Source organism: Hibiscus syriacus, unplaced genomic scaffold (genome assembly GCF_006381635.1).
Source record: "Hibiscus syriacus cultivar Baekdansim isolate YM2019G1 unplaced genomic scaffold, ASM638163v2 tig00110482_pilon, whole genome shotgun sequence".
Classification (NCBI taxonomy): domain Eukaryota; kingdom Viridiplantae; phylum Streptophyta; class Magnoliopsida; order Malvales; family Malvaceae; genus Hibiscus; species Hibiscus syriacus.
This window is the reverse complement of record NW_024062758.1, coordinates 1775118-1799290: the sequence shown is the minus strand read 5'-3', so window position 1 is coordinate 1799290 and position 24173 is coordinate 1775118. Positions and strand designations below refer to the sequence as shown.

Below are 24173 nucleotides of genomic sequence, written 5' to 3'. Positions count from 1 at the left end.
TCACCGGAACCTCCGGTCACATCCTCTCCTTTTACTCACCTAACCGATCTTCTCCCAACCTTTCCACTTCCTCAACCGGTTCTCGGTTGCGCTTACACTTTAGTAAAAAAGCATATTTTCCCTACTTTCCCCCATATTGACACCAAACGAGGTGTCAGGATCGTACGGGTTTGAGAAATAAGAAAAAATGCCTTCAATAACAAGTGAAGGGTATTTAAGGAAAATAGAATTTTTCTTCCGTTTCTCCAGCCAATGACAAGCTGCCAACTGAGCTATCCTTGATGTTTTCTGTAAGTGATGTTGCAGCTGATAATTACTTTGTTTCGAAAATTTAATCTCATGTAGGGTGAATTTAAGTCGAATTTCTAAGCAATTTGACCGGAAGATAATGTTAAAGTATTATTACACAAAAATTAGGTCGTCTGTCTAGTTAAAACATCATAAACCAATAAAACTACGCCACGTCGAGAATAAGAAAATCTCTATGACGATAATAACCCATGCTTTAACTTTTAATGGCATATTCTCCTTTATGGAAACGTGGCGTTACAATTTGATTGGTCAGCAAACAGGGGGAATAACGTCATTTTCCATTTTGTTTTTTTTATTTTATCTTTTTTTCATTAGTCAGTCCACTTCAATTTTATCCCCCAAAAAAAAACTCTTCAACTTTTTTAAAATTAAATGAAAGAAAAAGCAGCAGCAGAAACATCGGAAATGGAGATGAGAAGCTGTTCATTTTCTCAGAACTCCCACCTTCTCACTTAAAAAAACACCCATAAAAAAATCTATTTGAGATTATTATTATTTTTTCATTATGGAAGATAAATCTGAAAGACTCGGTTCTTCATTTCCGGGTAGATCTATGACTTGGTAAGGTTTTTTATTTGGGTTTTAGTTTAAGTTCATTTTAGCTGAAATTTTTGTTTTGATTTCACCTGAATCCGATCTTTTATCTACTTCTGTTATAACTGTTTCATATGATAGTTTTTTGAAGTTATTTTAGTTTGATGTTGATGATATTGAAATATTTTTGTACTAATGGTCATACTTTTGATCTTTTTGTTTATTTACGGGGGAAACTTGAATGGAACTTAAAAAATGAAAATGGAAGAGAATCTATCTTTTTGTTCATGATTTCTGATATCATTTTAACTTTAATTTCTCTAAAAAAAAATTAATAAATCCTTCGTTTTGTTTTCTGTACTTATGTTTGAAAGTGTCGGAAAATGCGTTGTACTTTTATTTTCTTCTAAAGTTATGACGATCTATCATGTTTGTTAAGTACCGTACCGTTAATTTCACTTTTATTCTAAATCTATTTTTAATTTTCCTCTTTATGTTTCGGTTGACATGTTCTTGATGCTCACTGACTTGACTTATGCTGTTTTTTTTCTTATAATCCAGTAATATCTTATGGAATATTTGATTATATGTGTATATATGAATATATGAATCTTTCTCCATATGTTGATTCTACTTTTTTAAAATCTCAGTTGAATTCTTATCAAATGATAGCATGTGCTGTGGATCGAAGCGGTTAAATCTGAAGCAGTCTCCTATAACCTAAAATACTTTCTTTCAAAAGATAATAGACATCCTAGTGTAGATATGAATCTCTTGACTGTAGTGACTGAAGATGCTTTTGCAAGCTTGCTTGAGCTTGCCGCTAACAACGATGTTGAGGGCTTTAAACGATGGATTGAACATGATCCTTTCGGTGTTGATGAGGTTGGATTATGGTATGGTCGTCAAAAAGGGTTGAAACAGATGGTTAATGAGGAAAGAACTCCATTGATGGTTGCTTCTATGTATGGTAGCATTGATGTTATTAAGCTGATCCTTTCATCTTCGGACGCTGATGTGAATCGCGTCTGCGGCCGTGACAAAAGCACTGCCCTTCATTGTGCCGCCTCGGGTGGGGCGGTTAATGCTATCGATGTTGTGAAGCTGCTTTTAGCGGCCGGTGCTGATGTAAATATGGTTGATGCAAATGGTCATCTTCCTGTTGATGTTATTGTTGTTCCTCCAAAGCTTCAAGCTGTGAAATTAACTCTTGAAAAACTCCTTGCAACGGAGAATTCTGGGTTTGATCGGAATTTAAGGTTGTCAGTCGTTGAGAATTCCGGCTCCCCTCCACTATCTCCTTCGCAGGAAAATGGTTTATTGTCATCTGGTTCAGATTCCCCCATGAAGTCAAGGCCAAGTGATGTTCCTATTTCTTCGGCGTCGGAGAAGAAAGAATACCCAATTGATCCATCTCTTCCAGACATCAAGAATAGCATCTATTCAACCGATGAGTTTCGAATGTATTCATTCAAGGTGCGGCCTTGTTCACGTGCCTACTCCCATGATTGGACTGAGTGCCCATTTGTTCATCCTGGGGAGAATGCTCGAAGAAGGGATCCTAGGAAGTTCCATTATAGTTGTGTTCCTTGCCCTGATTTTCGCAAGGGGCCATGTAGGCGAGGAGATATGTGTGAATATGCACATGGTGTATTTGAATGCTGGCTACACCCTGCTCAGTATCGGACCCGGCTGTGCAAGGATGGCACGAGTTGTGCAAGGAGAGTCTGCTTCTTTGCTCACACTGCTGAGGAACTCCGGCCTCTTTATGTCTCCACTGGTTCAGCTGTTCCATCTCCACGATCTAGTACTTCTGGTGCTACAGCAATGGATTTTGCTGCTGCCATGAGTCTCCTGCCTGGGTCACCTTCATCTGTATCAGTTATGTCTCCATCGCCGTTCACTCCACCCATGTCTCCCTCTATGAACGGAATGTCTCATTCTAATGTTGGCTGGCCGCAACCTAATGTTCCGGCGCTGCATCTTCCTGGAAGCAATCTTCAATCTAGTCGGTTGCGATCTTCACTTAATGTGAGAGACATTCAAGCTGAAGACTTCAATTTGCTGTCCGATTTTGATGTGCAGCAACATCAGTTGATGAACGAGTTATCTGGCTTTAATCAGCCATCAATGAGTTCAAGTTCTCTTAATCGATCTGGACGATTGAAGACACTGACCCCATCAAATCTCGATGATATATTCTCTGCTGAGAGCTCATCTCCTCGATACTCTGATCAAGCAATGACTGCTGCTGTTTTCTCTCCAACTCATAAGTCCGCCGTTCTCAATCAATTTCAGCAACAGCAGAACATGCTATCACCTGTAAACACAAATTTTTCTCCTAAAAATATTGAGCACCCACTTTTGCAGGCTTCTCTATCTGGTAGGATGTCTCCTCGAAATGTCGAACCTATCTCACCAATGAGCTCTCGGGTTTCAATGTTAGCTCAACGGGAGAAGCTGCAAGAATTTCGCAGCCTAAGCTCTAGGGAGCTCGGCTCTGGCTCCGCAGCCATTGTTGGTTCCCCTGGGAATTCATGGTCAAAATGGGGATCCTCCAATGGGAAGCCAGACTGGGCTGTCAATTCTGATGGGTTAGGCAAGCATTGCAGGTCGTCCTCATTCAAGCTCGGTAATGGAGATGAGCCCGATTTATCATGGGTTCAATCTCTTGTAAAAGAATCTCCCACTGAAATCAAAGAGAAAATAGCAGCACCCGTCTCGGGTGAGGGTTCTAGCATGAACTCGGATCCAGCCGATAATGCTGCTTTAAGTGCTTGGCTTGAGCAAATGCAGCTCGATCAACTTGTGGCTCAGCAAAACTGAAACCGGTTTCGTTGAGCCCTCCTGAGGTAGAGAGACAACAAAAATGGTTTTGGTAAATAACATTAGTATTTTTTTTCCGGATTTTCGGAATCTGCTAGTGATTGAATGCTGAAGGAAAAGATAAAGCAGAGTAGAAGGTGAAGGCAAAGAGATGGAGGTTAGTTTTACAATGGAAACTTCAATTTTCACAATTTATTATCATTATTATTACAGCAAAACAGTTAGAAGAGGTTTGAGGATAATCTGTCTTATGTTTTAAAGAAATTATGAGCAGGTTTAGGTGGTTTTTTGTTTTCTTCAAATATTTCTAAATTAGATTCCCGTTGCCTGCTATATCAGTATGTATGATCCGTTGATGATGATGATAATGATGTAACATTCTATTTGCTTAATTCCTATTCCTAATAGCGTCATGTTACATTTATCTCCACCATGATATTCTTTTTGTTTCTTTCTAGTTCTTACTAGTCGATATAAACAAGATTTATATTAAATTAATCTATTCTCAAGGTTTTGATTTTTCATTAATTTTAAAAATGCACAAATTTTTTAATAAATAAAAGGGTAACAACTTTTATTTTTATTTTATTTTTTTAACTTGCATGTTTAACGTTAGACCTAGTGTTGGGAATAGTAAATTTGATTGAAATTGATAAAAAATGTTCATTTGATGTAATTGGTTTTTTAGATCATTTCATTCATCCATGGAAGCAGCACTGCTGCACCTATACACCAAGGCAGATTAAATCCTCCACTTTGTACACAATTTATCATTCACCCTATTCCTCTTGTTTATACATTAACCAATTTCTACAGTACGAACCTCACCCCTAAACTGTCAACGGTTATGCTACTCCCAAATATAATATAAATAACCCGTCCAAGCAAGCCTAAGAATAAATACAATGAGTGACATTTGAAGCTTTTTGACGCTCATCGAAGCATTGCCTCCCAATCAAGCTGCCTCTGTTGCAAGCCATATGACGCAGGACATTGTCCTGAACTCTGCAAGAATAGGAACATTACACAAAGATATGGTTCTTAGTCTCAACATCAAGGCCACATAAACCGCATCTCCCATCCCATTCCATTCCCATTCGATCCAATCTGTCCTTGGTAGAAGTTTTATCCAAGCAGACCATCCAAACAATAATCGAGTACTTGGGCACATGCAAAGGGAACCAATCAATCTCATGCCAATATACCTTAGGCCTTTTTCTCTTACATTGTCTCAAACCCACCAACTAGTTACCTTCGACCAGTCCATACTATCCCCAACCAAGTCTGCAGTCTCGCCTCTCTAACTCAACAACTTTCTCAAAGTCCAACTAAACTGAAGACGACAAGCAACACTCCAAAAATCCACCCCCTTGAAAACACATTCCTTTACCCAAGCAACCCAAAGAGATCCTTCTCCAACCAATATGCTTTTAATAAGAAAAAACCCACATGTTTTATTCCAACTCATCAAATACTTAACACCCAACCCTTCTTCAGCCTTCGAAGAACATACTTTTTGCCATTTAACCCGAGCTCCCTTGGCATGGGCATAACTTCCCTTCCAAAAGAATCGCACACACATTTGCTCAATCCTTTTAATGACCCCTTAGGAAAGATCAATTGACAACATCAATAATTAGAAATAATAAAAATGACCGCCCTAATAAGCTGAAACCAACCCCCAAAATTGAACATCTTACGAGACCAAACACCAAGCTTACCCTTAACCATTTCTGACAAGGAAAAACAATCCAGCTCAGTAAACTTCCTAGTGACCAAAGGAATACCGAGATACCTAACTAGTAATCTCCCTTGTTTAAACCCAGACACATTATGCATTTCAACAAGTCTGCTTTCCTTATCCCCACAATCAATTTTTTTTTGCTAGCATTAAGCTTCAAGCCAGACATATCATAAAACTGTTCCAGTACACTCAAAACCCCTGCAACCGAATAATGACAGAAAACAAAAAGATCATCCGCAAAACTTGAGTAAAAGGAATTCTTCTACGCTTTGGATGATACCTAAAAATACCACATTAAGCAGTAATTTTCAGCAACCGAGAGAGTACATTCATCCCCAAGACAAACAGATAAGGGGTCAAAGTGTCTCCTAGTCTCAACCTTTTAGCCCTATTTAAAGAACCCCACAAGAGTGTCATTAAATGAAACTGAAAACCTAGAAGAAGTAACACATTCCCTAATCCATTTTCTAAACACCATAGGAATCTCCATAGCATTCAACACTCTAAAAAATACTGCCAATCAATCGAGTCAAATGCCTTATGCAAATCAATTTTAATAGCACATCTAGGAGAAAGAGACTTCCTCGAATATCCCTTCACAATTTCCTGAGCTAGTAACGTATTACCAACAATATTCCTTCTCTTAACAAAAGCAGACTGATTAGGCAAAAATCATATCAAGAAAGTAGACAATCGACCTAGCCACTAATACTCTAGTAATAGTCTTGTAAATAACTAAACAACAAGAAATAGGTCAAAAATCTTTAGCCATGAAAACATTTTGGCTCTTAGGGACCAAAACAATATCAATTGCATTAAAAACAGGCAATAGCATAGCAGTATGGAAAAATATCTTACTGCACCAATGAAGTCCCATTTAACAATATCCCAAGAAACTTAAAGAACCAGTCGTAAAGCCATCCGAGCCAGGATTTTTATCATTTCCCTGTCCAAACAATGCCTTATGTATTTCCCTATATATGACATCCCTAACCAAATCATCATCAACGCCTAACCATAATATATACTGCATCAATTTTTTAATCGGTTACACCGTAGGACACTTAACAACAGGGTCAGAAACTCCAAGAACCCGAGTGAAGAAAACCACCATTTTAGTAAACATATCTTCAAATCTTTCAAGTCGATTCCCCCTCATCCTTAAGCATCATGTTCGTATTCCTCTTCATTTTTTCCATAATTGTCGAATGGAAAAACTTAGTGCCTAAATCCCCTTCATGCACCCACTACACCTTAGCCTTCTACCTATAGAATAAAGTTTCAGCTACCTTTAACTCCCTCAATTCAGCTTGTAATTGCTTTTCCTTCCCTACATTTCTCTCCCCAAAATAGGAAAGATTAACATTTGAGCTTGCTCTAACTGCTCACGCTTAGCCACTACTTTATCAGAAATTATACCATAATTGTTCTTATTAAACTTCCTCAAAATAGGCTTCAGCCTACGCATCTTAGCAAACAATCGCTGTAATCATCCCCTTACCTCTTTCTTCCACGAGTCATGAACTAAATCTGCAAACCCAACATTACCTGTCCAAAAATTAAAGAATTTGAAAGGTTTGGCTTTAGCAACAAAAACATCCCTATGCATCCAAACAAGAGCAGAACAATGGTCTGACACTTCAGGATCCATGAATTCAACAAGTGAACCAAAAGCCTTCTAAATCCAAGAAGAATTGGCCAATACACGGTCAAGTTTTCACGCCAGAAACTCAGCCTCCCACTTGTTCATCTTGGTAAATGTTGAAAAGTCAACAATTGCATGCCATTTTCGGTGCACGTGCAATTTCTGTTCAAGTATGAGCAATTAGTTGGAAAATTATTAATTGTTTGGAAATGGTACAATCTCACATTTAGTCATTGTACTCTAGGGTATTTTCAAGATTAGTCCTTAATCTTCAACTATAAATACCCTAGCTCATTTAGCTTCAAAACCATCTCAAATCATTATAGCTTTCTCCCAATACTAGAGAATTTAGAGAGTTTCTTGAGAGTTATTTTTTCATTTTTATCAAGAGAGAATTATCATTGTTTTCTCCTTGGTACTATTTTCTCATAGTGAAATTCTTCTACCTTTGCATGTGATTTTCTACCCTATATTATTTAGGGGTTTTTCACGTAAATTTTGTCTCTTTTATCTTCATTTTTATTTTATCAAATTATCAGTTGCAATTTTACTCTATCCGATAGTCGTCTCCCGCATCAATTGGTATCAGAGCCTGATTAGAGTGTAATATCTACTTATTGTCTTTGTAGTTACCACCAAAAGGTGGATCCTCCAACATAAGAAAGTAAGAAGGTATTACTCATTCCTTGAAGGTTCCAGAGAACTATTCACGATAGTGAAATAGTGGGAGCTATCCGTAATATAAGTTATGGCAACGAAATTTGATATTGAAAAATTCAATGGGAGAAATTTCTCATTGTGAAAATTGAAGATGAAGGTTATCTTGAGGAAAGACGGTTGTCTAGCAGCTATCAGTGAAAGGCTAATAGATTTCACAGATAACAAATGGATCGAAATAGATGGGAATGTTATGGTAAACTTTAATATAGAATTAGTAGATGAAGTATTGTCAAGCATCGAGGAGAAGAAGACAGTTAAGGAGATATGAGATCATCTCACCAAATTGTACGAGGCCACATCGTTGCACAATAAAATTTTCCTTAAGAGGAAATTGTAAACTCTCCGTATGCCAGAATCTACTTCAGTGACGGAGCACTTAAACACACTAAACACTTTATTTTCTCAGCTTACATCCTTAAGATGTACAATAGGAGAACAATAACGGGCTGAACTTCTACTTCAAAGTCTATTTGATTTGTATGATCAACTCATCATCAACTTGACAAACAATAATGTCACCAGTCTAGTCTTCGATGACGTTATAGCTGCTGTTCTACAAGAAGAAAATCGGCGCAAGAACAAGGAGGACAGACAAGTAAATCTGCAACAAGCAAAAGCGTTGACAACGATGAGAGGCAGATCAACAGAACGTGGCCAAAGTAGCAGTCACACACATGGTAGATCGAAGTCAAGAAGCAAAAAGAATTTAAAGTGCTACAACTGTGGAAAGAAGGGTCACTTGAAGAAGAATTGTTGAAGTCTAAATAAAATCTCCAATCCAAAAGGCAATAATGCAAACACTTCAGATGATGTAGATACTCTATGTTGTGAAGCGTCAACCACCGTGGAAGGCAGAAAAAGATTCGTAGATATATGGCTCATTGATTCGGGAGCGACATATCACATGACCTCAAGAAGATAATGGTTTCATCATTATGAACCTGTCTCAGGAGGATCTGTGTATAGTTGCAATGATCATGCCTTAGAGATCATTGGTGTGGGAATCATCAAATTGAAGATGTATGATGGAACAATTAAAGTTGTTCGAGATGTGTGGCACGTTATAGGCCTAAAGAAAAATTCATTATCCTACGGATTGTTGGATAATAATGCAAGCAAGATTGAAACACGAAAAGAAATCATGAAGGTGTTTCGTGGAGCGCTTGTGGTGCTGAAAGGTAAAAAGATAGCTGCAAAATTGTACATGCTGATGGGAGAGACTTTGCTAGAAGCAGAAGCCTCTATTGCCTCATGCAGTTCAGATTCTGCAATGCTATGGCATCAGAAACTTGGACACATGTCAGAACAAGGAATGAAAGTCCTTGTGGAGCAAAAGTTACTTCCATGCTTAACAAATGTATCACTTACTTTGTGTGAGCATTGCATAACAAGTAAGTAGCACTAGTTGAAATTCTAGAGGCAAAAATGTTATAGAATTGGTTCACTCTGACGTATGGCAAGCACCAGTTACATCCATAGGTGGAGTAAAATACTTTGTCTCATTATTGATGACTACTCCATGAGATGTTAGGTGTACCCTATTAAGAAGAAGTTAGACGTGTTTTCAACTTTCAAAAACTTCAAAGCGCGGGTGGAACTTGATTCTGGAAATAAGATCAAGTGTTTCAGAACAGATAATGGAGGAGAATACACAAGCGAAGAATTTGATGACTTTTGCAAGAAAGAAGACATCAAAAGATAGTTCACAGTGGCGAACACTCCTCAATAAAATGGAGTGGCAGAGCGGATGAACAGAACCTTGTTAGAAAGAACAAGAGCAATGTTGAGGGATACATGCCTAGAAAAATCATTCTGGGCAGAAGCAGTCAATACCATCTGTTATTTGGTGAATCGAGCTCCATCAACTGCAATAGAGCTGAAGACACCAATGGAGATGTGGACTAGTAAACCAGCTGATTATTCAAATCTCCATGTATTTGGAAGTATTGTGTACTTGATGTACAACTCCCAAGAAATTTCAAAGCTAGATCCAAAATCTAGGAAATATAAATTCTTGGGGTATGCTGATGGTGTAAAGGGGTATCGCTTGTGGGATCCCATTGCCCGTAAAGTGATCATCAGCAGAGATGTTATCTTTGTAGAAGATAAACTACAAAGAAAAGAAGAAGATGATAGCATTGAAAAGTCAGAGACTACACAGATACATGTGGAAAAGGAGTTTGAACAAGGAGATTCTTCTGAAGTAGAACCAGCACATGATGAACAAGAACCAGAGAGTTTTGAAGCTCCAACAACTCGTCAATCAGATCGTGTGAGAAGACGTCCCAATTGGCACTCAGATTATGTTATAGAAGGTAATATTGCATACTGCCTTTTAACAGAGGACGGTGAGCCATCAACATACCATGAGGCAATAAACATCTCAGATGTTTCACTGTGGATGATGGCGATGCAAGAAGAAATCAAAGCCTTCATAAAAATAATATATGGGACCTTGTGCCACTACCACAAGGAAGGAAGCCAATCGGTAACAAATGGGTCTTCAAAATCAAGCGAAATGGTGACGATCAAGTTGAGAGGTATCGTACAAGACTGGTGGTCAAAGGATATGCTCAAAAAGAAGGTATTGATTTCAATGAAATATTTTCTCCTGTAGTTCGACTAACAACAGTTCAAGTAATTTTGGCAATGTGTGCTACATTGAACTTACATCTAGAGCAACTAGATGTTAAAAATCTTTTCTTCATGGAAATCTTGAAGAAGAGATTTACATGCTCTAGCCTGAAGGTTTTGAAGAAAAAGTAAAGAAGAACTTGGTTTGCAGGTTGAACAAATCTCTGTACAGTCTAAAGCAGGCATTGAGGTGTTGGTATAAGAGATTTGATTCCTTTATTATGTGCCTTGGATACAACAGACTTAATACATACCCTTGTGCTTATTTCAAGAGGTCTGGTGATAACGATTTTGTTATATTACTGTTGTATGTGGATGACATGTTGGTTGCAGGACCCAACAAAGATCATATTGAATAATTGAAGGCACAACTGGCTAGGGAATTTGAAATGAAGGACTTGGAATCAGCAAACAAGATTCTAGGGTTGTAAATTCACCGAGACAGAAGTAATAGGAAGATTTGGCTTTCACAAAAGAATTACTTGAAAAAGATCTTGTCACGATTCAATATACAAGATTATAAGCTAATTTCTACCCCTCTTCCTATTAACTTTAAATTATTATCCAGTATGAGTCCTAGCAATGAAGAAGAGAGGATGGAGATGTCTCGAGTGCTGTATGCATCGACAGTGGGAAGTTTAATGTTCGCTATGATATGCACAAGACCAGACATTGCACAAGCAGTGGGAGTGGTTAGTCGGTACATGGCGAACCCAGGCAAAGAGTATTAGAATACAGTAAAGAGGATCCTGAGATATATCAAAGGGACCTCAAATATTGCATTATGTTACGGTAGATCAAACTTACTTATCAATGGGTATGTCGATTCTGACTATGCAGGAGATTTGGATAAAAGCAAATCTACAACAGGATATGTGTTCAAAGTTACTGGTGGAGCTGTAAGATGGGTTTCTAAGTTGCAGTCAGTTGTGGCTACACAAGCCAGTAAAGAAGCAATTTGGTTGAAGATGCTATTAGAGGAGCTCGGGCACAATCAAGAGTATGTCTCTCTGTTTTGTGACAGTCAAAGCGCCTTGCATCTAGCAAGGAATCCATCATTTTATTCAATGACAAAGCACATACGAGTTCAGTACCATTTCATTCGTGAAAAGGTGGAAAAAAGGACGGTAGATATGCAGAAGATCCATACCAAAGACAACATAGTAGATTTCATGACAAAGGCAGTAAATGTTGATATATTTACTTGGTGTCGATCCTCTTGTGGTCTGTCAGAGACGTAAGTAACATGATGGTACAAGGTAGAAAGAATGGTGTGAAGATATGATTGTTCCAATCAAATCCTCAAGTGGGAGATTGTTGAAAAGTCAACAACTACATGCCATTTTCGGTGCACATGCAATTTCAGTGCAAGTGGGAGCAATTAGCTGGAAAATTATTGATTTTTTAGAAATGGTACAATCTCACATTTAGTCATTGTACTTTAGGGTATTTTCAAGATTAGTCATTAATCTTCAACTATAAATACCCTAGCTCATTTAGCTTTAAAACCATCCCAAATCATTCTAGCATTCTCCCAATACTAGAGAATTTAGAGAGTTTCTTGAGAGTTGTTTTCTCCTTTTTATCAAGAGAGAATTATCATTGTTTTCTCCTTGGTAGATCGAGAGAAGTTGTAATTCCTATTTTCTCATAGTGAAATTCTTCTACCTTTGCACGTGGTTTTTTACCCTTTATTATTTAGGGGTTTCCATGTAAATTTTGTGTCTATTTTATCTTCATTTTTATTTTATCAAATTATCAGTTGCAATTTTGCTCTTTCTGATAGTCGTCTTTCGTAACAATAAACAATGGACCAACATAAGAATTATCCATTAGACTCAAATCATCTATACACCCAAAAAACTCATCCATATCACCAGTCAAATGAGGACCAATAAACTAACAGTCTGAACTTTCAACAGCATGGGCAACAAAATTAAAATCCCTCCACCATCCAAGATGAATTACCAATAATAGTACTTAAACCTTAAGCCGATTCCATAAGCCCATCCCCCCGAATGAAAAGAGTATTGTCTGCCTCTTAAAAAACATAAAAAAATTCAAATAAGATTTCCACAAAATCCACAACCTCCCATTATCAACCAAAGCATAATTGTGACAACAACTCCACTCAGCATCCAACTTGGAAGCACACTTATCAACATTATGAGACCTAATCCTAGTCTCCATAAAATACACAACCTCCACCTTACTTTAGGGGATTATTAAATCCCCTAATATTCCAAAAACACACCGTCATTGGATATTGCTAGAACTAGCTCCTCCAAACACAATCACACTCTGCAACTCTGTCTTCTCCACATTATCCTTTTTCTTACTCTTCATCTCATTCAAAATAATAGCAACACCTAATGAGGCCATCTGAGTCTTTCTCGGGGGGATCCAAATCCTCATTGCACTCTAGGTCCTCAAACCTATTTGCATATCCACTTCACATTTTCTTATCCTTAACCTTCCCCTAGCTTTTTGTTGAATGCTTTGAGATTTTTATACCAAAAGTAAATAAGTTTAAAGAAATTTTATGATTATTTTTAATTCAATTTTCAAGCTTATATTCAATTCAACCATTTGAATATAAAAATTATTGATATTGTTCATGTGGCAACGATACTAATACTGATACTAATGTGTAAAAATACACTGCAGTACCGATACTCCAGTTAAGTTTTTTACAAACAACGATTCCAGTAGACTATTTTCGTAGCGATACTCAGAGAGTATCGATATACGTATCAATAATTTAAGTGGAGTACTAATACTCCCCTTTCACCAACGACTAGATTTTTGTAATTAATGCAGGCAATACCAATACTCCAAGCCCGAGTATCGGTACTCAAGGCGTCTGGTAACATTTATTGCGAAAAAAATTCATCCTAATGACTCTATTAACTCTCACAACAACCCAAATGGCTAGAATTGAATGAAGGGGGTATAAAAACAAGATTCCAAGTTATATGTGATGACAAAAGATCATAAAGAAAGTCAAAACCGTTCATATTGAGTCAAAATCAAGTCAACATTCTTCAGTATTATTTTTTGCTTTCAAATAACACTTTTGTACTTATTTGTTTCATTTGTTGAATGTTATTCTTTGGTTTTGAATTGTGCAAACACATTTCTAGTAAGGTTTTCTAAGTTTACTATTTGTAATTTCTTCTTAGGAAGGGTTGTACACTTGAGACTTTGGGGTATAAGTCTAAGTGTGTTGTAAGGTTACACCTTGTCCTAAAAGGTTTGAACAAATTAATTAATTTGTTGAAATCCTTAGTGTGGATGCTAAGGTAGTGGATGTAAACTTCATTGAAGAAGTTGAACCACTCTAAAATTGCCTATGTCAAAATTTTCATTCTATTACAAAAAGTTTTCATCAATTTTTTAATTGTCAATTCACCCATTTTTGGCTATTTCATGGTTTGATTAGCTCAACAATTAGTATCATAGTTAATCTCATTGGAAGGCTTAACATCATCTTGAGAATATCCTTGGAAGAAGTCAATTAATTCCTCTACAATGGCTACTCCATCCACTTCTGGCATTTTTGGTGAATCTCAATCTATATCGAAGCCTCTGTGTTTCAATGGTGCCAACTATTCTTATTGAAAGAATATAATGATGAATATTCATTCATGCCACTGATTATTCAGTGTGGGATGTCATCACTGACGGAGCATCAATTCCTTCTAAGAAGCAAAAAGAGCTTGTTGTACCAAAGGTTAAGTCAGAATGGACCGATGAAGATCGAAGACTCGTCCAACTCAATGCAAAGGCCATGCACATCATATTTTGTGCATTAGGCCCCGATGAATATAGTAGAGCGTCTTCTTGCTCAAATACAAAAGAGATTTGGGACAAGCTTGAAGTTACACATAAGTGTACAACTCAAGTTAAAATGAAGATTGATGACGACATCAAAATGATGTCGGATCATTTTACTTCCATAATCAACGATTTAAGGAACTTTGGGAAGGTCTATCCCAATAAAGAAATGGTAAGAAAGATGCTTGCATTATTGCCTCTATCTTGGGAAGGCAAAAAGTAACAGCTATTGAAGAAGTTAAAGATTTGGAGTTGTACACACTTGATGAACTCATCCAATCATTACTCACTAACCAAGTGAAAATTTAAATGAAAAAGGAAAAATAAGAGAATAAGGTAAAGAAGAAGAAAATTAGGATTGCTCTTAAGTCCACCAAGGAAGAAAAACAATGTCAAACGGGTAAAACATAAAAAAAATGCGATGAAAACTGTGGTTTTAAACCAACCGCAAAAGTTATGATTTCTAGCATTTCCAGTTTCAACTTTGCGTTTGAAAGCAAATTATAATTTTACCCTTAGTAATGCATGGGCTCCACTCAATTATGTATTTACATTTTATTTTAATAACTTAACACTAATATCCTTAAAAATAATTTATTACTTAATAATTTATTTAATTACTAACATTTTTTTAATATTCGTTTTGTAAAAACAAGTATTTAAATTATTATTTCATAATAATTTTATGTCCACATGTTAAAAGGTATTGATTTTATATTTTTTTTCTTAATAAAATATTTCATATATAAAAATATTATTAATGAGTTATCTTAAAATATTTTTTATATTTTTTTGGATAAGTTGAAATACTGTTATATTTTTATTATAGTTTAAGTTTATATATTTTTTATATCATAATATAAATAAGTGTAAATATAATTTAAATGTTATATTTTTAATTTACAATATAATATACATAATGTACATTTTATCTTTTTAAACTCACTTTTTAACAAAAATCTCAAACATTTAAATATTAAACTACAATGTTATACAAGACTTTTAAAAGTTCGTTTCTACAACACCTTTAAAAGTCACTTTCCAAAAGTTGCAGCAAATTAGTTCTTAATTATTTAACGGTAGACCAAAAGAATTTTAATATATAAAGTTACATGAGTAAATTAAAAAAAAATTAAATGTACATGAAGTGAAATAAGAGAGAGAGTAAAATTCAGTTACCAAACATGTAATTTATCTTTTTAAAAATAAATATTTTATTTTTTAAATTTTTTAGAAAATATATAAATGTGAATAGTTTTTTAACGGTAGACACTTAAAAGTGTAACGAATAAAATGTTAGACATCTATTTTTAGAAAAAATATTTAAACACATAAAATTAATTTATAGTATAATTTAAACCCTTATTTTTGTATTAATACTTTTTATTTTTTTTCCTAAGATGATAACGGTAGTATTGGGTTACAATTAGGCGTAGCAACAAATTTGTAATTTTTCAATATCTAAATTTAAATGTAATGGAAGTTTAATTTTTCAAATTTCTTTTCTTTAAAAATGAATATGTAATTTTCCCCTTATAATACTAAATTAAATTTAATAATTTTTTTTTAAAAAATGGGTTGTAATGGGTTGGGTTGAGTCGGATTTTCGGTCAACTAACTCGACCCGAAAATTTTATACTTCCACCCGAAATTGATCCGATCGAGTTTAGAGTAATTTCACCCGACCCAAAACCTGACTCGACTCCGATCCGACCCTAAATAATATAAAATTATTAATTTTATTTAATAAATAGGAACTTAATTAAAAAATATAATATAAAAATGAATATTCTTACAATTATCCTTAAATATATAAGATATTTTTATATTATTTTTTGAGTCGGATAAGGTCAAATTTTTTCACCCTATACTCTGACTCGACCCAAATCTAAATTAAAAAAAATCCAATCCAATGAAATCGAGTCGAGTTAAAACTCATCGAATTTGGGTGGGTCTTGTGTCCATCCTAGTTGTAATTGCTCTATATGTGATCCTATTTAAACAGACAAGGTTGGAGCTTTGGTGCTTGAAACAGGTGATTTCAATATGTCACAAGTCTTGATCAATTGATTTCATAAGATTTATCGTGAAGTTAATTTAACGGCCGATTACGTTGCAAAAATGAACACCCCACGTTAGCGTTGATGATGGACGATTAACCGTACTAATTAATCTAAATGGTCAGTTAACTGTTTATAACGGTTATGAGATTTTTTTAATCGTTACTTAACCATTAAAAAATATTAATAGCTAACGGTTAACCGTTATTAACGGTTCGGTTTTAGGTTAACCTATTACAATTTTTATCATTTTTTTCATAATTCATACTACAAAAAATGTAGCATTTAACATATATTTACACTGGTGTAAGTGAATAAAATAAACAACTGTAGCACGTAACACATACTACACAAGTGTAAGTAAATAAAATAAAAAATATATAGCACTTAACATATACTTACACCGATGTAAATAAAAAAATGTAACACTTAACACATACTTACACTGGTATAAGTATATACATCTCTCAATATCTTAGTGCCTAACAATAAACATATAATTATATTGGTGTAAGTATGTTTTTATATTTTCAAAAAAAATAATAATAAAAATATATATTAAGTTATTTGTATACAAAATTTATTATATATATATAAATTATAAATAATAGAAACTCATATCGAGCTATTTGTGTAAAAATATAATAAATTAGAAATATAATTATAAATTTAATTTATTAACAGTTAACCATTTATCAATTTGTAACTGTAATCTTAAATGTTAAGCATAATTTTTAACGGTTCGATTAACCGAAATCATTTAATATTAATAATTTAATTAACCTATTAAATATAACGATTATACTATTTAACTATTAATGTTAACGATTTCGAATTTTTTGAACACCCTACGCCACATGATGTTCAGTTTTTATCTTCGATTCTTTTTCGTCATCTTTACTTAATATCTTTTATAGGGATATTTATAGGCCCCTTTCTAAAAGATAAACAGATCTTCGTAATGACGTTCGTCTTCTTTTTCGTTCAAAAACAAAATTATTGTCACGGTCAAGGTATTATGATTATGGATATTATAATGTGATCTTAAAACAATTAATGTTGATTTAGTTCGGTCAATACTATCATTAGTATAATTCAAAGGGAAATTAAATATATTTTAAACATTCAAAATATCTAATTTATAGGTGGAGAAGGATTTATATAATGCTTTTATTATATAAAATTATTTAAAATAATAATTAATTATCTTTTTAAAACATATTAATTAGTATCCAATGATACTAAAATAACATATATAAAAGTAGAGTTAACATCTTTTATTCAATCCAATAAAAGTAATGTTTTTAAAAAAAATATTTTCTAAAATGGTAAATACAAACACTTCTAAATAACTTCTAGATTTAACAAGTTTTTTTCTTTTAACTTTTAAAATCAAAATTATAGTATTGTTTTCAATTTTTTACCATAAAAATGAATGGCCAAAATAAAAAAAAGATTAAAGAATTAATTCTTATAGGTTTATAATGTCAAATTGGTCCCCTTAGTTGTACCTAAATATCAAATAAACTTTTGTTTCTAATAATAGGTTAAGAAAAAAAATTATTTAAAAATTGTAATAAAATAAGCCATTTAATTATAAATGTTAATATCTATGATTTTGAGCGGGAACTTATTATTATTTTTTTCTCTCGGTTCTCCAAGATTTTGTCTCGATTAATTTGGATTGATCAGTGTTGCACAACTAATTTTAGTGGATGACTCTCACAGTAAGAATTTTATGTATACACAATAACTCGAACTTGAGTCTGTAAAGTGGGAGCCATTTGATATTAAAAGAACTAATTTTACACCATAAAATAATTTATCATATATTACATGTTTAGTACTTAAACTATCAGTTTTGGTTCATTTTAGTATTTAATTTTTTTAATTTTTTAAACCCGTACCTAAAATTTTGTTTTTGTTCATTTTAGTATTTCGCCGTTAAAAACTTTAGTTTTGTTTCATTTTTTATCATATTCAAAATTTAATATTAAGTTTTGAAAATTTTGAAAGTTTAGGTACTAAAATGGAAGAAAACTGTTAGTTTATATACTAAATGTGTTAAGTTTTTAACGGCACTAAAATGAAATAAAATCTAAACGTTAGGTATAATATTAAAAAATTCAAAATCTAGATATTAAAATAGACTAAATTGATAATTCATATACTAAACGCGTAGTTTAACTAATAATTTATACGTTTTGCGGGGGAAAGGAGTCAAAAGCTCTATCCTAAAACCATGCAAAACCAACAAAAAACCCTAATTTTAAGCCAAAAGGAAGCATTAGATTTCACGTATAAAATCATTCCTGAACTCACCTTCTCCTCACCTGCAGAAAATAAAAACAAAAAACAGAAAGCTAAATAAAAAGAAAACAATTAGTTTTTGTTCAACAACTTAAGGCAGGTCTCCCACAACGCCACCATGGACATGAAGAAGATCTCTTGCGCTGTCATCTTTGCCGCCGCCTCCATGAGCACAGTCATGGCAGCCGGCGTAGCAGCACCAGCTGCCACCCTAAGTTCAGCCCCAGGTGCCTCCCCACTTGGCCATTCATTGGGTGGCGCCGCACCAGCTTCTGCACCAGGCCCAGAAGCCAACGTTGCAATCTCTACCTTGCCTGTTCTTGGGTCCTTGGTTGGAGCCTTCCTTGTGTCTTTCTTTGCTTAAATATATAAATTGTGTATGAAAAAAATATTATATATATGTATCGGAGAGCTCAAATTCGATTACTTGTGTTGAAATGATTGAAGACTAATCTCTTCACTTCATTTGTAGTATGAGAATTTGAATTACTTGTGATATTTTGCAATACAAATTTATCCGCGTTATTATATTTGATTCCTTGTCTTTTTTTCATCGCCATTCCATTAATTTCGGCCATCGTAGTTGCGTTTTAGAGCCATTCCGTTTCGATTTATAGTGTTGTTTCGAAGTTTTGACTGATGTGATCTTGCTGTCAGTTGTATTTTCACACAACCATGACACAAATATGTAATCGCAAATTACTAGAAATCTTTTGTTAGTATCAAAATTTCAAAAAGATAATTATGTATATTTTGAGTTCCATTGATCGTTAAGGATGAGTGCGCAGAAAGAGTGTTGTTAATAGGAGGACAAGTTGATGTACTTTATTGTTGAAACAACTTTAACATTGTTAGCTCAGGCCTCTATGCCATTGAAGTTTGAAGCGTATGTTGTGCTCAGTGCAACCTAGTTAATCAAACATGTTACCTTTAATGTCGTTAGGTAATATCTCTCCATATCAAAAGTTGTTTAGAAAGGTACAATAGTATGTTCTAAGGGTGAAACTCATTTAGTGGACTCAATGATAAAATGAAGTGTTGTTATATTAGAGATTTAGGGTTTGAGAAATTATATCTATAACATGTTTACGTTTTCAATAGCTAAAATAAATTTTGAAGAGATAATTCTTTATACTAATAAAAGAATTTCAGCTGTCTACGTGACCCTCACCTTAAACCTTTCAATAAGTGCAAAATGGACTTCATTATCAAAATCATGCTTGTTTTTGGGCTACTCACCCAAACACCATAGTTATTAATGTCTCACACTTAAAGGCAAAGTTACTATTTGAAGAAGTGTTGTTTCTCGTATGTATGAACAATTTGGGTGGGACATTGTTAACTAAAATGATCATTGTCGCACTCTAAAATTTTTGGATTAATATATTTTAGTAATTTTAATTAACTTTTGAGGGACCAATTGGCGATATTTTAGACGTTGAGACCCATTTTGTAAGCTTTTGATTAGTTCGGAGAGTTGGGCTGTAATATTTAATATTTCCATCATTCTTTGGCTATTAAGAAATAAAAACATGGGGTCTGCGGGATCCGTGGTCTCCAAAAGATTCAGCCTAAGCTTCAACCATCAGATAAAGCTTATTTAAAAAGTTTGTTTTTAATTTATTTTGTTTAGATGTAACTTTTTCCGTACTTAAAGTTCTATAGTATGACACTTTTAATATACAACTAAAAAAATAGAGAAAATAACCTCAGTGACCGAAAATATCTTATAATATATGATTTTAACCAACTTTTTTTGGATTTGCAAAAATGACTAACAAATTCACAACACGATCTCAAATTCGCAACGCGAACTTCAATTTCGCAACCCAGAAGTCAAATTCGCAACACAGAAGTCAAATTCGCAACACAAAAGTCAAAGCGCATTTATTTTCGAAATATTAATTTCGCAACACAAATGTAAACAATATTATCGCAAATCATAACCTAAAACCCTAAATCACAACTCAGTCTCATCTCTATCTCTCACTCTCTACGGCGACATCCGTCCTCATCTCCAACGAAATCCATCCCCATCTCCGACGAAATCCGTCTATCTCCATCTCTCATAACAACCCTCACAACCATTCACGGTCAGAAATGGAAAATCTACCACCGAGGGTTAGTTTTTTTAATCTCTTATTTTTATTTTAAAATTTTGTATTATTATTAGATTTTCTTATATTGATGATAAATTACTGGTAATTTCAATATATAGATTAACCATTTCACTTAGATTGCTTAGTAAATTCATCGTTGCTGTCAATACTGCTAAACTGTTTAGTCTTTAACCCGGTGAAGTTAGTATTTGTATTTTGGTTGAAGTAATGCAATTCATTCAAGTTTCAATTTGCAGAAGAATAGTTTTTGAAACTTAAATTCGCAACACGAAAATCGCAACGTGAATTTAGTTTCATGTTGCGATTTTCATTTTCGCGTTGCGATTTTCATTTTCAGAAACTACTCTTCTTATGCAAATTGAAACTTGAATAAATTGCATTACTTCAACCAAAAAACAAAGACAAATACTAACTTCACAGTGTTGCGAATTTAAGTTTCAAGAATAAACTACTACTCATTATGTTGTCATTGAACCTGAACTAAACCTATATGTTGTCCTTTTAAATGTTTTATAAGTGCTTACTTCTGGAATGTTATCTGATGCATTTTGTGAACTATGATGGAATAATGACTTGGGTGAATACTGTGCTAGTTTGAATTATATTTGGCTTTGTTTTCACTATTTAATATCATGTATGTTTATAGTGTATAATTTGTAGTTTTTGGTATGTTTATTGTTCTTTTAGAAATTTTTTTCGGCTCAATTGGCTTTAAGGAATAAATTAAGCCTAAACACTAAAATTGCGTCGACGCTTACACCTCTACAAAAGAAAATTATTTGAGGATACTTGCTTCGGGCCATGGCTGAAAGTACAACATCCGGGTGGAGATGCTATGTTGACACATTTGTTTCTTCAGACCATGACTAACGATCTACCCGAGAGGATACAACGTGGTGATGAAGAGATATGGTTTCATTTTCCTCCGGCGTATACTTGTTTTGGGCGGGAGGAGTTTTGCTTAATCACTGGTCTACGCTTCGGACACGATGAACTAACCTGCTACACTAGTCATATCTCCCGCCCATCATGGTTATCTCGGGTTTTTCCTGAGTTGGCAAAGTCGAAGCCGAGTTTACACGTCGACGACTTGAAGATATTATTTGTTAAAGATGGTTTTACTCGGATGGATGACCTTGATGTTGTCCAAGTATGCCATTTATTACTTTTGCATGCCGGCTTTTTAGGCAAAGAGGGCAGACAACCTATTTCTGAGGACCTAATATTATTGGTAGAGGACCTAAATACATGGAACATGTTTCCGTGGGGTTTATATCTATGAAAAGCTACCTGGAAGAAGTTGTCGTATGCCTTTGAGGGCCGAAAAAGTTTGCGGGGCGATGGTTCTAAATACACTTTGACAGGCTTTACTTGGGCCTTTAAGGTAAGAATTTCTATATAATGTTTCCAAATTTATAATTAATTATTTAACAATTACTGATGTTTGTGTATTATATTGTTTGTAGATTTGGATATTTGAGGCTTTCCCCAGCATGCAGACATATGCGATAAAAAATTCAAATGATATTCCTAGGGCTATTACTTGGAGAAGGATCCGCCTGTTGGATTGGGAAGAGTTACTCCCATATACGACGATGAATGATGTAAGTTAACACACAAATACTACCATATATAAACAAGTTATTACTAGTACACGTTTAACTTTGTTTGAGCTTTTATATTGTTAGGAGGCCAACTATCCATTACAGAGGTTGACACCTACAGAGGCTGAGCTTGCCACTGATTGGTGGCAAGCTAGTAAGCGGTTTTTTGATGGGATGGATGATGAGCACCCCCTACTTCGAGAGCCATCACCTGATCGGGTCGATTCTACAGCTAGACACCCGGAGCCATCACCTGATCGAGCATCTTCTCCACCTCTACCATCACTTATTTCCATCACATCATCGAGCATCTTCTCCACTATCACCTCATGATAGGCGACTGAAAAAGAGGCCACGACATTTATCTCCCTGTTCTCCATCTCCACGGGATGAGTTAGGGGAGTTAAGTGGTGAGGTCGGTGCTTTACGTCATGAGGTCGGTACTTTACGTGAAGACAATGATGCGCTACGTGATGAGGTACGGTCTTTACGTGATGAGGTGGATATTTTTCGCGATGACAATGGTGCACTACGTGGTGAGGTATCTACTTTACGTGATGAGGTAGCCCCTCTACGTGAGATTGTTTCATCGTTGCAGAATGAGGTTCATACTCTACGCAATGAGGTAAATTTGTTTAATACTACACTAAAAATGCAAATAACATTTTTTCGACATTATTTATTTATTTATTTACTGATTTATGTATTAATTTATTTTCAGCGGCCCGATAAAGTAGATACTTTATGTCGGTTTTCAAACGTCGTGCACGTGCCATTACGTCTCCTTTCACCCCACTAGTGCTAAGACTCCGTAAGAAGAAGCCCGATGCACCTGTCATCGTTCAAGAGGTGCCTCCTATCGTTCAAGAGGCCCCTCTCATCATTCAAGAGGCCCCTCCCACCATTCAAGAGGCCCTTGTCATCGTTCAAGAGGTTCCTCCCACCGTTCAAGAGCCCGATTCACATGGCGTCATATGTCGACATATTGATAAACCCCCTACCATACCTGATATGATGGATGCAAGTTGGCTTTCGTATGTGTTACCGACCAGTACCATTCCTCAGCAGGAGAGGGGAACACTACCAGACACAATTACAGATAATACCCTTTAGGCTAAGACCGCAGTTGATTTTTATCTACATGAGCGGAGCAAGGGGTTTTATTCTGACATATGCAAACTCGACGATGTTATTCATTTGTTTCTTGATCGGTCTTGGTGGGGTATTTTATTAGGGGTTGAAGATAATGGCTATCTCGAAGGGGTGGTAAGTCTTATATTCTTCTTATATTACATTTTGATTAATTTTTTTTAAAATTTATTAATAAATTCACTAATATATGTATTTTTTTTTATAAAACAGCATATTGATGCATGGATGTCACGTCTTCTAATAATAAGGAAATTGAAGAAAACAAAAAAATACTCGATGAACTATTATGCCGACGTCTTTTCACGTAGCTCACTTGAAGGATCCGAGAGATGCTTCATATATGTTGGGTAATGGAAAAACTAAACTTTATCCTGCGTGGTGGGAGGTCGATAAGGTTAGTATTTATTTTTTGAATATTTTAAAGGTGTTTAACCCTATTTTGGAACGTCTTTTATTTGATGTACGCAATTATTTATGATGGCATATTGCAGGTGTTTATCCCTATTTTGGAACGTCGTCATTGGCTTCTCCTCGAGATTTAGCTCCCATCCCTGAAGACAATAGTATATGACAGCATGTTAAATTACATATCATTGTCTGATTTGAGAGATATTATTTGTAAGGGATGGAGTACTCATTTGGTGAAATACTTGAATGCAATTGATTATTGGACTA

The 24173-nt window shown here is 34.8% G+C and overlaps 2 protein-coding genes across 2 annotated transcripts; both read left to right on the top strand.

Annotated features, from left to right (window-relative positions):
- The first annotated feature begins 786 nt into the window (after positions 1–786).
- LOC120128907 (zinc finger CCCH domain-containing protein 30-like) lies at positions 787–3705 on the top strand. Its single transcript, XM_039146513.1, has 2 exons — positions 787–873; positions 1497–3705. Exon 2 carries the CDS (start codon positions 1612–1614, stop codon positions 3670–3672), a length of 2061 nt encoding a protein of 686 aa, XP_039002444.1. The 5' UTR covers positions 787–873; positions 1497–1611; the 3' UTR covers positions 3673–3705.
- Positions 3706–18635: 14930 nt separating this feature from the next.
- Positions 18636–19001, top strand: LOC120128812 (arabinogalactan protein 23-like). Its single transcript, XM_039146438.1, has one exon. It carries the CDS (start codon positions 18741–18743, stop codon positions 18984–18986), a length of 246 nt encoding a protein of 81 aa, XP_039002369.1. The 5' UTR covers positions 18636–18740; the 3' UTR covers positions 18987–19001.
- Positions 19002–24173: the final 5172 nt, after the last annotated feature.